General features: G+C 31.8%; 1 protein-coding gene across 1 annotated transcript in view; it reads left to right on the top strand.

The window, feature by feature from the left end:
* The window catches only part of DMD (dystrophin), a 2174064-nt gene that overhangs the window by 884277 nt on the left and 1275817 nt on the right, over positions 1-13970 (top strand). Inside the window, exons 38-41 of the mRNA XM_031660704.1 lie at positions 5609-5731; positions 8052-8189; positions 10848-11000; positions 11846-12028. Of these exons, the coding sequence (XP_031516564.1) occupies positions 5609-5731; positions 8052-8189; positions 10848-11000; positions 11846-12028 (597 nt within the window). The remainder of the gene's footprint in view (positions 1-5608; positions 5732-8051; positions 8190-10847; positions 11001-11845; positions 12029-13970) is intronic.

Raw genomic sequence — 13970 nt, forward strand, 5'->3', positions numbered from 1 at the left:
TGCTGTCTGTGTAAACACAGTCATTATTATGCTAGTGTATCTATGCATGCCAAAGTAATATTTAACCAAGGAAAGCTTCCATTTTAAAACTAATAAAGTGTATCTGAGTAATTTTGAATGCTTTCAATTTACAATGAATCAGTTTGTAATTGATCTTGGTTTTCTTCAGTCTGTTATTCTTTGTTAACTTGTTATAAAAGTCAGCTTTAATGCCAAAACTTCAACAGAGCCTTAAATTTCATTAATCCTTAAGTAATCCAACAAAGCACAATTAATAGTTGTTAAGCAATTTGAAACATTAAAAAATCAAGGAAAACAAAGTGTTGTCTTTCTCAGTTTCTCTGTCTCTTCTTTATGTGTCCATTTACCCATTTATTATACTTCCCTGTGTTCTAATTTATATGTATTTTGTATGACTGCACAGTCATGCTAATGCTCTTAAAAGGTAAGTAAAAAATCAAAGTGTCCAGAACCTATGCTTGGTATATATTTTCTCATACAATATTATAACTTTTGTTTGATCATTTTCTATATAACTAAAACCTATTTTGTGTGCACTGTCTAACATTGTGTGATTTAATTGTGATTCTAGTTCTTTTGTGGTCATCTATTTCCTTTAAAGTCAATAGAAGTAACTTACCCAGTAATTAAGATGATTTATCAGCCATTGCTTTCAACTGTTTTAGACAATTTATCATAATTCTGAATTGAAAAGCAGGCATGATATACTTTGTGTTTTAAAATTTGGTGACTCAAGAATGAGCTGTTAAATTATAAATGCTCTCTTACGGTATGTTTCCTTTATAAAGTTGCGTAAGAATTCCAAGTTACAAAGACAGTGAAGACCAAGGAATGACATGTAAAATTTTAATTGGGTGGGAAAATGTTTCCTATTTTAGAACGGGCATAACCTAATGCTGAACTAGTGAACTCTTAAGAAAAACAATGAATTGTTTTTCAACGCTTTGTGTCCAAAGACTATTAATCATATGGCTGTCAAATGGCTGGTGCTATCCTGCCAATAACATAGCTAAAATAATAATTGGTTTGATAAACTTATTTCAGTTATAAAATTGGTCACTGGTTAATTAAATATAGGTAGTTCTAAAACTACTGATTGATATAATAAGCACCTTTTTCTGTATAAAATAAAAGGCAGTGTTTTCACTGGAAAATAGAGTAGTATAAGACATATTGCCAACTTTAAGGATGGAAAATTTATTTAGAGAGACAAAGCATATATCTTTGAAAGCCAAATAATATTATATTCATGTCTATAAGAAAGTAGTGCAACACAAACCAAGATACACATAAATGAGAATAGAAACTCCTGAAATAACAGGTCAATCCCACTCCCATAATTTTTCCTATACCCTGAGGACTGCCTGAAAATTTCACTCAGAAAACATAATGCAAGATAATAAGACTCATACTGTAAGAATAATCCACATTCACCACAAGTTATAAACAAAACATCACTATTTTATTCATAGTAATTATGAGCTATTCGTTCTTTTCAATGTTATAATAGTTAATAAAGCTGTAGACTGCCCAATAAGGTGGTCATGAACCACATGTGGCCACTGAGTTTTAGAAATTTGGCTACTCCAAGTTAAGATGTATAAATAAGTGTAAAATATGTGTGGGTTTTGAAGACAATATAAAAAAGTGTGAAATATTCATATTCTTATATTGATTATGAGTTTATATGATAATTTGGACATCTCAGTGAAATAAAATTAAAATTAATTTTATCCCTTTTTTATTTTTTACTATGGCAACTAGAATATTTAAAATTACATGTATGTGGCTTATATTATATTTCTGTTGAGCTGCACTACTATAAAAGTTCTACTTGAATTTAGAGACAAGAACTTACTGTAAGGTTATAAAATTTTAAGAAAGTATCTGTGTGAAAAGGATTTTGTTCCTAAAATGTGACTGAATGCATCATTATCTAGTCTCTGCTTACAAACATTTAGCATTACTTTAAAATCAGTGTGTTTTTAAAAAATTACAATCCTAATCAGATGTTCTTATATAAGCCTAAAATTTAGGCTCCAAATAATTTTTGCCCACTGATTTTAGTTAATCACTTTGAAACCACACAAAATAAAACTACTCAAATTCTTAATCTTCATAATTTTTTTTAACAAAATGCACAGTAGTCTTTTATTGGAAAATCCAGATCCTACACATTGAACTAAAGAAGTCTAAGTTTCCATTATCTTGCCCGAATAATTAGTTATTCATTTTTTGATAGTCTCTCCCAAAGCTCTTTTTACATCTTTCCCCTTTTTTATGTTTACCTGGTGGTATCATGTTCCTTGATATTTGGGCAGCAGTTAACATACATACTCATATAATGCTAACCAGTCAGGTCTTTTGAAATTTCTACATGGAAATTGTGTTATTTAAAATTCCATGTCACTAAAAAAGCTCCTTGAAATGTCTATTTTGGCTCTCAATTATTAGTCTTTTGTTCACTTATTTTTTCAGGAAACATTTACTTGTGAATATTTACTATGTACCAGGAATGGCTCTAGATTGAACATGAGGAACGCAACTCCATAGGGTGTCTAGGCAACACACCCCACTCACTGTACCTGTTGTATGCCTTTTCTGTCTCCAAATAATTCCTGATTAAAAAAAAAAAAAACAACTGCACACTGTAAACTAAATGCAAGGCCATGATACCACTTTCTATATCGCTGCAGATAAATTAATTAGTAGTTTTGTTCTTCAGAATTATGTAACCCTACTAAACTGGAATCTAAAATCCTCCATATTCACCATTACAATGTTATGATTTCGTCAAATCCCTTGGTAAAATAAAGACTCATTATATCAATAAGCATTTATTTTATCCTTTAAAACTATAGATTTCAAGGGAGTAAGGGTTTGAACTGAGCCAATGGATGGTTAGGATTTTGAGAGGAAACAAATAAGACCCAAGATTTATAGAGCATGTATTTATATTGGATGAATGCATAGAATTTTGAGAGAAAATAATAGTCAACATTTATTAAGCTTTTATTATATACCAGACACCATTCTAACATATTTGATCTTAGTAACAGCCCTATGAGGTAGATATTCATCTTATCTCCATGTTATAAAGAAACTGAGGTTCAATGAGGATAAATAACTTGTCTAAATTCCCTCAGCTAGCAAATGGTAGAGCCCAGATTCAATCCATGCATTCTCATACAGAAGTTTATGTTCTTCATCAGAAGATGAAAAGTATTCGAAGGGCATTGAAGGAGGCGTAACAGAAGGTCACCAAATGACCCGCAAAAAAAGGTCTATATTAGGAACACTTAAATAAGGCTGGAAAGTCTTTGGGGCAAGATTAGGGGAAGCCTTGACTGCTGTGCTGGAGTTTGGACTTTATTTATACTCAGTAGATGCAGAAGGTTGTTCAGCAAATAAATAGCATAATGAAAGAAAGGTTTTTGAAACATAGTAAGCTGATCATTGGGCACAGGCTGGAATTGGTTTGACTGAAAGGAGATTTTACATCTGTTCAAAGCTTATTGCTTTAGTTTTGTGTGAGGACCAGGAACAACGATGGAGCCTCTGGGACTACAAAGCAAGTGGATCATAGCAAGTCAATTGACTCTTGATATTTGTTAGACATTAGAGTGAGATATTAAAAAATAACATGACTTATGTTTTACATCTGAATGACTGAGAGAAATGGTCTTCTATTAACAGAACTACGGAATTTCGTATTGTAAGTAGTTTGGGGAAAAGATAATGAACTCCATACTACAAATGTCAAACTTCAAGTGAAAATTCAGCTGGCTATTGGAGAGTCTAGATGGGAATTCAAAAGTGAGATAACAGCTTAGGGTGAAGATTTGGAACATATAAAATATTGTTAAATTCATAGAAAATTGTATCTTAAATTCATAGAAGTTAAATTCATGGAGAGAGAAGCTAGAGAAGAAGCAGTGAAATAAAACAGGTAAATCTGACTGCAAATAGACGTATGTTCTTCTGACATCCAAGTACACAATAGAAGTTATTTTAAGTGTGATTTATCATTATATATTCACAAAATCACATAGAAAAGTTGCTTTCATTAAATATTAGCAAATGTGAACAGCCATTTAATAACAAAATATTACCAAATTGATAATTATTCAGTTATAATTCTAAAGGATGTTAATCTTTTTACTTTTACCATGTAAACAATGTATGATTTTAAAGTACAATAATTGCTAATAATACAGAAATTGAAACTTTAAGCATGTTTATAGCACTACCAATCTATATTGGTTCAAATAACTCATATTTCAAATGGCAAATGATCATTAGGTTTTAAAAACTGTTGCCATAATAGGTCACTTAAAATTATAAATCCTTTCATGGGTGTGTAGAAGTACCTAGAAGATATGTGGTTATTCATGTTGCATATGAGAATCATGTCATCATGAATAGCATTTGATTATTCACTTCTTCAGTAGTGACAGATTATTACCTTTAGATATTTAGTTTTTCTTTTACTCTTATCCGCATTGTTCACAAGAAATTGCCATCTAATAAAAATTCAACCTCTGCCTGGGAATGTGACTGGGGAAGGGTAGGTGGGGACCAAACTTGGTGAATGTAATCGTCCTGGCATAAGACACAGGGGTCATTACTGAATTGGTTTTACAAAAGTAAAAAGTTTTAGCTCTGAAAGCAAATCAGAACTCTGTATGTCAACTGTGGGTTTTCAAAAGCTATCACATATAAAATATTTTCTAGTGTTTTAATGGAAAGAAATACAGCATAAAGGTTGAGAGAGCATCAATGTATTTTATTAACAGAATTTAATAACTAAATCTTGCCCACTTTTTTGAATATATATTTGATGTTCCATGTCTTTTCACTTATCACTCTTTTTCAAGGGTTTTGTTTAGAAAGTCAAAGGATTTTAAAGTTTTTTGAGATCATGGTCATTATCAATTCAAAAGTAAAGAAACTTTGATGTTTCCAAGGTTGAAAAGTATAGATTCTTTATGTGAAATATATTAGGTTCATTTGTTTGAATTTATTTGCATCACTAACAAAACTGTTCCTAAGGCAAGTTAATGGCATTGTTTGTCTTAGAAGAGCATGCTTGTCAATTGTGCTGTGCTAAAAATGTCATTTAAAACATCTGAGCAGATTGCCATGTAGTTTTTCTAGGGATAAGATGACAGTTCTGCATTTCTACCTGAGGTTACTGTTATTTGATGAATGAGGCAATTTCTGCTGAGGCATATTTAACCAAATGTATTTATATCAGAATATTTAAAATAAGATCAAATTTGACTTTAGAATATTAAGAATTAGCCCATTCAAATGTATCTGTAAATTGACTGTTGTTGATATCACCAAATGATGAATTGTACTATCTTGCATGTATGTTCAGCTGTGGTGATGTTAAATGTTTCCCCTTATTTGCATCCTCAGGTACTTTTCCAGTTGTATTTCAAAACCCTTCATAAAACATAATATGGAAACATAATGCATGTGATTAGTTTAGCAACAGGAGGTTGAATAAATGTATTTCTTTTGGTTTATGTTTCTAATAAAAAGTAATTTTGATTTAAATTAGCACTATCTTTTTTTTTAGGCCTCCATTCCTTTGAAGGAATTGGAGCAGTTTAACTCAGATATACAAAAATTGCTTGAACCACTGGAGGCTGAAATTCAGCAGGGGGTGAATCTGAAAGAGGAAGACTTCAATAAAGATATGGTAAATTGGTTGTGATAAAAGTGTGAATGAACTAGGAGTGGAAATAAATATTTGGAAAGAAATTATATAACCCAAGTCTCCAACTGAATTTTCAGAAAATATCTTACACATTTTATGATTCTAATGATTTTATAAATGCAGAGTATTCTTGTTGACCTTTTATTACGAATGCTGAGTTACTATGGTATGGTAATATTGGAGCACTTACGGTTTCTAATAAACAGCTCAGCAATTTTCTTTTGACCTGTCCTACTTTTGAACTTATCAAGGGCAAAATGTAATTGGAAAACAGGAGTCAAATCATAAAATAAACTAAACATTTAATAAAATACTCAACTATCATAGATGACTGACATTTTGTATCAGCAATGTTTTTGGTAGTATAACATTTTTTTTTCAATGAAGAGGGAATAATGCATAGTATGAACATTGTTTATTACAATTTCACACAAAGTTGTTTTACCAAATAGTTGATTAGTTAGTATATGTCTAAAATTTGTATAAATTTATGCTGCTTATTTCATGGGAGTAAAGAAATATGATCATGTGGGCTATTCCCAACCTCAGAATATTCTCCTTCGATCCCAACTAATTTCAAAATACCTACTATATTTCTCTCTGGCTTGAATATTTTTATATCACATCCTTATTAACTGACTTTTGTTTCTCTCTTCATCCTCCTTTTCACAGTTTTTCCCCTCTTCCACTGCCATCACCTCTGTGGCATTCTTAACCTTTACATTTATCAGTGTTAGAGCCTTCTCAGACAGTGCTTGAAAGTGACATCAGAAGGCAATATATAAATTTTAGGTAATAAGTGTGAAGCAATAGGAGAACTATTCCCACCAATCTTAGTTCCCACTTCCTGGAGCTGCCTCAGTCAGTACTCCCCATGTATGGGGTTTGGTGGCCTTGCCAACTTAGCTTGTGGAAAGAAAGAAGAGGCTTTCCAAGTTGCTGAGTTACAGCAATCTCTACTTCAGGTCAAAGAAGAAACCAGAGGGCACCAAGATGAAAAAAAGTACTGCTTACCTCTTGGGCTGACCACCAACTGCCCTAGAGCCCTCAACTGGTATAGGGAAAGAAGTGAAGTGGGTTTTTAAATTTTTTTGTTTTTGTTTTTGTCCCCAGTCTTAGAAAATGCTACAGACTTTTACAGTACATTTTAAAATAAGTGAAGTCTTTCACAGACTTTAAGTATATAATGTGCCTATATGATGATAAGTATATAATGTGTCTATATTATGCTGTACATTTCTTTAGATTATTGACCACTCTCTGACAAAAATAATCCCATTCCCCCATACAAAATGAATAAGTCCTCAGTTGTGTGTTGAAGTTTGTACATTATAGATTTAAATATATAATATGTAATTCCTTGAATTGTAATACACACAAATACATGTGAGTTTTGAAATTTATTATTTGTTTTCCTTATGTCATCAGTGTACCTTAAGTACCATTACATGGTGAGACAACTTGATATAAAGTTTTCACATTTTGAGTTGAAAGACAGAAAACTAAAGGTGAAAAATCACGTGGCCATATATGTGACTGTATTAGACCAGCATTTATTCAAAACATTTTGTTTCGAAGTAAAGAAAATTAAGATATTGTTCTTGCAGTCTAAAGGAACAAAATACCCATTGAAAATGTTTAAAGCCATTTTCCAATCCGTATTTTAATGTTATTTGATCATATTTATTTAAAATTAACATGCATATATGAGATATTTTAGTAATTATTTTATGGTAATTTAACACATCATTTTTATTAATATCTTGATATTTCTCCTATTGGGCATGTAGGTTTCAGAAATGAAGCAGTAATTATTAGATAGGAATTAGTGTACATTTAAAACAAAATAGTTTCATGTAGTTGTGTGTTAATATTTTCAGATCTGCTGTTATCTCAGTCACAAATACACATCTGTATTCCTTTATGGATCAGTTAACATTATAAAAACATTAGCTCATTTCTCTAATTTTTTAATTTCTAGAACTACACTAAAAAAGCCAAAAGAATACTTTCACAGTAATTCATGACTTGTCTGACATGATGAAGTACCACACTCCCCCATCTTTCTACAGATGCCCCTAAAAATGTGTTCTTTACAACTAGATGGGAGGAAACTAATTTTAAAACCTAAAGTACAAAATGTAAAATAAAGGCTATGAGCACAGTATCTTATAACATTCCATGAAAGTATTAAATTGGATTTTTTTTGTGTGTGTTTAAATAACATGTCTTATTATCTCTGTTAACAATGTACAGCTTTTTAAAAACAAAAATGAAGACTGTACTTGTTGTTTTTAATCAGAATGAAGACAATGAGGGTACTGTAAAAGAATTGTTGCAAAGAGGAGACAACTTACAACAAAGAATCACAGATGAGAGAAAGCGAGAGGAAATAAAGATAAAACAGCAGCTGTTACAGACAAAACATAATGCTCTCAAGGTATTAGAGCTAAAATTATAATATACCTTGCCTGTGGTTTTTTTTAATATATAGGGTAAAATATATTGTGCATTCATAAAATCTGCTTAAGACTCTTAGTCATCAGAAATTCACTTTCTGCTCAACATGTGTGCTTTATTTAACATTTTTGAGTGGTGTTTGATTTTGAAAGATGTGTTGCTTAAAAATTATGACTTTTTAAAGACAGATTTTTCTAAGTAGTACTCGAAAGATGGAATTGCATTCATAGTACTTATACATTTAATCTTCTATTATGCTTTATTTTTATCAGTTACTTTATATTAACAAAAAACCTGTCTAACTGCCAGAATAACCAGTCTACATGTATCCATTATTCCTACTTTCTTTACTTAATTGATTTTATTTGCAATAGGTCCAATTTTTTGGTAACCTGATACTTGTTTAATAAGCCCTGGATTCTTTTCATTTATTTATTTTTAAAACTTTCTTACGCCTTTAAGAAAGTCACTCTTTGCAACTCACTATCTACAAAAGTCGAATTTCATTTATATAGGAATCCTCAAAAATAATCTTACAGCCTTTGAATAAGAACGGCTACTTTCATATTAAGCAGTGTAGTATATGGTTTCAAGTCCCCACGTGACTCATCTGGATTGTGCAGGAAGAGCAGGATAAGCTTAATTTTTCTATAACAGTATCTAGGAAGTTCTCAAGAGTAGACAAGTAGAAAGTTTTGTGAAAGAACCTTTTTTTTTTTGTATATGCTTTGCAATAATCACTATTTGCATGCATGGCTGATTTTCTAATACTGTTCATTGCTGAGCTTTTCATTGTAAATCACTCTTTGGAGCTATGTAGTTATGAAGATGGGTCCACCTAGTAGGTAGATGGAGTCTGCTTTCTACATGCAAATAAGAGAATAAAACCTGTCTCCCTATAGTCAACCAAATAAACACTGCTGAGAATGTAATTACACAATATTGTGCCTGCAAGGAATCCACCAGGAAAATCTAATTGGCCAGCAGGTGTTCTGAAGGTAACTGCTGATAAATATAGTAAACAGAAAAGGCCTCTTCCTCAAGGGAGTGCAAAAGCACACCGTAATGTGTCTAGAAAATCAGAACTCTATGTAACTCACACCCTTCCAACTGTGAGCAAGCTTTCAGAAGTATCTACACTGGTAGTACGATGGCATGTGTCCTACTGAATAGCAGTGTTTAATGGTTATCTGGCATTCCTCTAAAGAAATCTACATGACGTCTCTAAATATTTTACATATTATGCATCACTTTGTGCCTAGGAAATGAAAGATGTTTCAGATTTATGACCACCAAGCCCTTTCTCTTGGCAAAGATGTGAGTTATGTCACAAATAAGGCATGGCTCAACTCTAATTCACATGGCTGTATCTTGTTACCTTTGAAAAAAGCAGCATTCGGTCTGACTCCTCAGAAGGTTTGAAAATTCAACATAAAATGAAAAGTACAGCAAATTTTAAATCCCCAATTTTAAACAAACTTGATAATGAAATATAGGTCATTCTTGCAAATGTAGGCTATAAGTGAAAGTCATCAACCCTACTTGCCAAACCAGTCTATACCAACATATTCAATAACTTTTTAAACCTGTCAAATGGTTCGAATTCTGGTCCTTACGAAATATTTTAGAGAAGGTCAAAACTTTCCAATGCAATGAAATTTTTAGAAGTTTTCTGATATTTATTTTTTTTAGCTTGAATTAAACCTGTGAATAAAACCCTAATTGCTAATTTCTGTAGAAATGAAAGCTGCATGCAGAGCTTATGTTCCCATGAATTATAAAATGGCATTTGACTAATTCTATTAATCACAGAAGATATTGTGTGTGCTCGCAAAGAGCATGATGACTGATTTCCCTCCATTGTAGATTTATTAAATTAGTCTTATCACATTGATTTGAAAGTATGCACTTGCTGTTTTCTTTTTTCAAACAGTTTGTTGTTTTGCATTTAGAGCATGATTTGGTACAGTAAGATAAATTTGGTTATGCAAGCCTTGGAAGGAGAAGCATTTGTCTAACATAATTTTTTGTTAGTTATGTTCACAAATATATGAACAATGGTGACACTTCTACATGTACAGCTTGGAACAGTTTATAAGAGAACTAAAATGGCTTTATATTTCTAATAATCAAATATTAATGGCCTATGAAATTCTTATGTAGGCACTTCTACAAACATGAATATATGTTGGTTGAGTACATAAAGTTCTGTTGATGAGTCCCAAGGCTAAAGATATACATTTTAGAATTTTACCTATTTTAAGTCAAATACAAACTCACTAGGTTTGTGAGTTTGTATCTAGTTAAGTCAATTGTATTCGTATGTTACACTCTTTCATATAAACTACACAACAATTAGCTTGTTAAGAGTCAATTAAATGTGACAAGATTTTTAAGCAAGTTTGAACATGGTGAGAGAATATACTTTAAGTGTGTTATTCAGGTTTCTTGGCTTCTTATACATGGGTCCTGCCTCATGAATACACAATTAAGTCTTTGTATATTTTGCATATAAATATGAAGTTAACCTAAGTTGTACAAAAAGATGAGGGACACAAATTATTTTGATAAATAACTGCAGCCAGAAGTGCACTATACATATATATTGATATTTTAATAATGTCTGCACCATGAACAGGATTTGAGGTCTCAAAGAAGAAAAAAGGCTCTAGAAATTTCTCATCAGTGGTATCAATACAAGAGGCAGGCTGATGATCTCCTGAAATGCTTGGATGACATTGAAAAAAAATTAGCCAGCCTACCTGAACCCAGAGATGAAAGGAAAATAAAGGTAATGTTGTTTTAGAATGTCAATACCAGATTTTATTATACAGTTTAACCTGTGAAGATGGTGTTTAAAATGTTGATGTTCTTGTTTCTATTAATGGTCTCTTTGATTTGATGCATTTCTTTGTATTCTGTGTTGTTTTCGGTAAATGTATTAAGTGTTATTCAGTTGACATAATGTTGAATGAATAAAATGTTTTACTTTCAGACTATGTAAAATGATTTAAGAAATGTGATGTGTTTTCTGGTAAAATTGTAATTGACTTTGTGTATCTTTGTTCCAGATGAACTAATGACTTATCGGTATATGGACGACTTCTTACTCATGTTAGCACATTCATTTCATCAGAGCATCTTCTCACATCAGTGTTAAATCTCTATAGATTTATTTGCTTATTGTCTAAATATGTTTTTTCTGTTATTTTACACTTTTTATTTTGCTTCGTTCTTTGTTGAGTTCCTCAAACCTTTAAAAAGGAAATAAATGACTTATTCACTTACCCTCTAAATTATATTCTATATGGATGGTCCCTAATAAATAATGAGTTATCACTCCAAATTGATTCAAATCCCAAGACACCAGAGGAATTTAGAAGAAAGAAAATGTTAGACCAATTTAAATATTTACTTAATTAGAATGTCTAAAACCAAGCATTCAAAGGATAACAGAAATAATATTTGGATTATTGAACGAAGATGACAGTCATGCCTTTCATATTTGTAAATTTCAAAGGCTGACAATAAAGGGACAACAGCCTTTAAAATTTCTGAGAGAAGTATTTGCTGCTTGCAAGTCGGTTGATATGGTTAGCTAACTGCCCTGGGCCCTGTATTGGTTTTGCTCAATAGGAAATTGATCGGGAATTGCAGAAGAAGAAAGAGGAGCTGAATGCAGTGCGTAGGCAAGCTGAGGGCTTGTCTGAGGATGGGGCCGCAATGGCAGTGGAGCCAACTCAGATCCAGCTCAGCAAGCGCTGGCGGGAAATTGAGAGCAAATTTGCTCAGTTTCGAAGACTCAACTTTGCACAAATTGTGAGTTGTTACTGGCAAACCTACGTATGTGTTTGCAACTACTACTCTATTAACAGAGGCCTACTAATAAAAAAGAGACAAAAAATCTGGGTGCAATTTTAAACTTCTAATGTACATTCTGAAAGTGAGTAGTTTCCCTCACTTTGGGCTTCTGTAACACTAGTGCTTAATTTTACAGATTAAAGACACAAGAAGTTAACAGATAATAGGAAAAACCCCTTATCAAAAATGAAAATACATCTTAATTTTTTTTTGCTACATCATTTTTCATAACATTGACAATGTTAATTTGTCAATTTACCATACATTCACTTTACTTCAGTGTCTAACCCAAAAAAATATGTATTGCTTTCCTGAGATCATCCCATGCTGATTTTACTTTCTTAATGTATACATGATAAATAATAAATATTTTGTGGTACATCTTATGTCAACCTGCATAAGCCATTATCTCATTGACTTGAAGAATAATAACTTGGTCCTCACACCTGGTTTGACTACTTAATGGGCTACAGTGCTCATAAAAGAACTGGATGCCTAGTAAGATGGTTGGTAATTGATTGCAGATTGAACAATATCAGATAATGTTATTACTGAAATGTTCCCAGCCAAAACAAAAAGGAGTGACTGCTCTTCTTTCAGACAACTGAATGGAATGTGTATGGTTATCTCTTTAAAAAGGCAATTCAGAATTGTTAGCTTGGTCTCAGTTCTTTATTTGTAATAGGCTATAAACCATAGAGGTTTTCTGACAGGTATATTTTTGTTCCTATTATTAACTCTTGTAAGATGAAGAGGAATGATCGTCATCTGTAATTATACAAGAAAGTACTACTCCTCACAAAACCAGGAAGTCAAAGTCTGGAAACTAAGGCTTTATAGTTAAGTTAGGTGGAATTATATGAATCAAACAGATACTCAACCATTTTGCCCTATATAAATAACAACTGCATAGAGTTCAGCCCATGTATGAGACTTCTTGGGAACTTCTGTGATACTGTCAGTTCCATTTAATTTGGTGTATATTTTTAAAATGTCAAAGGCAATTACCATAACTTTATTTTATAAACATATAAGGGAAGTATGTTGCATATTATCGTGACTTCTTTTTATACTTCAAGAAAATTCATAAATACACTGTTTTCTGTTAAATCTAATACCCTAAAGTTGAATATCAGGTGAATATTCTGAGCAATTGGAAGAATACAAGGAATATTGAAACTGTATTGCGTGTGAAGTCTAATTCCACCTGGCTGAATGTTTCAGCCTATTATCCTTCATATTAGATGTTATGAACGTAATGTGTCATACATAACCTTATACTAATCAGCAAGCCTGTGTCTGTAGATGCAGTATGAAGCGAAAGATTGAGGCAATCAAAAAGAAAATTATAGTAAAATAGTTTCACCTCAATTTAATAGATCATTCAAGGGGAAGTCTTTGCTTTGGATTATCTGACTACTAACTCAATTCTCCATTCCAATTTTCCCCATGTCTTGACACACCCAATATGCAGGTTTAAAATTCGTTGCAAACTAATCAAGTTACCAATGCTTTATAGCTAAATAGGCACAAGATCAAAAATCTCCCTAAACCGCTTACTTCAAATGCCATTATGTCCCTATTCATAGTAGACTCTCAACAAATATTTGTACAATGTAATAATGATTGGTGAAATAAAGGAAGCATATGTGAACCAGTATATATTTTTAAAAAATTATAGTAAAATTATAGGATGTATTTTCCTCATAAACGATTTCTTCTTAAATTTTATACATTAAAGATACAAAATTCAGAATGTGAAGGGGGCTATTTTTGTGTTAATTCTTAATTATCTATGATAATAAAGTGATCACAATATGTATGAAGAATAATCAATTTAATATCACAGTTATATTTGGCATTGGATTTTAATTAGAACTGAAGGATAATTGATAGATGA

This window comes from Papio anubis, chromosome X, assembly GCF_008728515.1.
Source record: "Papio anubis isolate 15944 chromosome X, Panubis1.0, whole genome shotgun sequence".
NCBI lineage: Eukaryota > Metazoa > Chordata > Mammalia > Primates > Cercopithecidae > Papio > Papio anubis.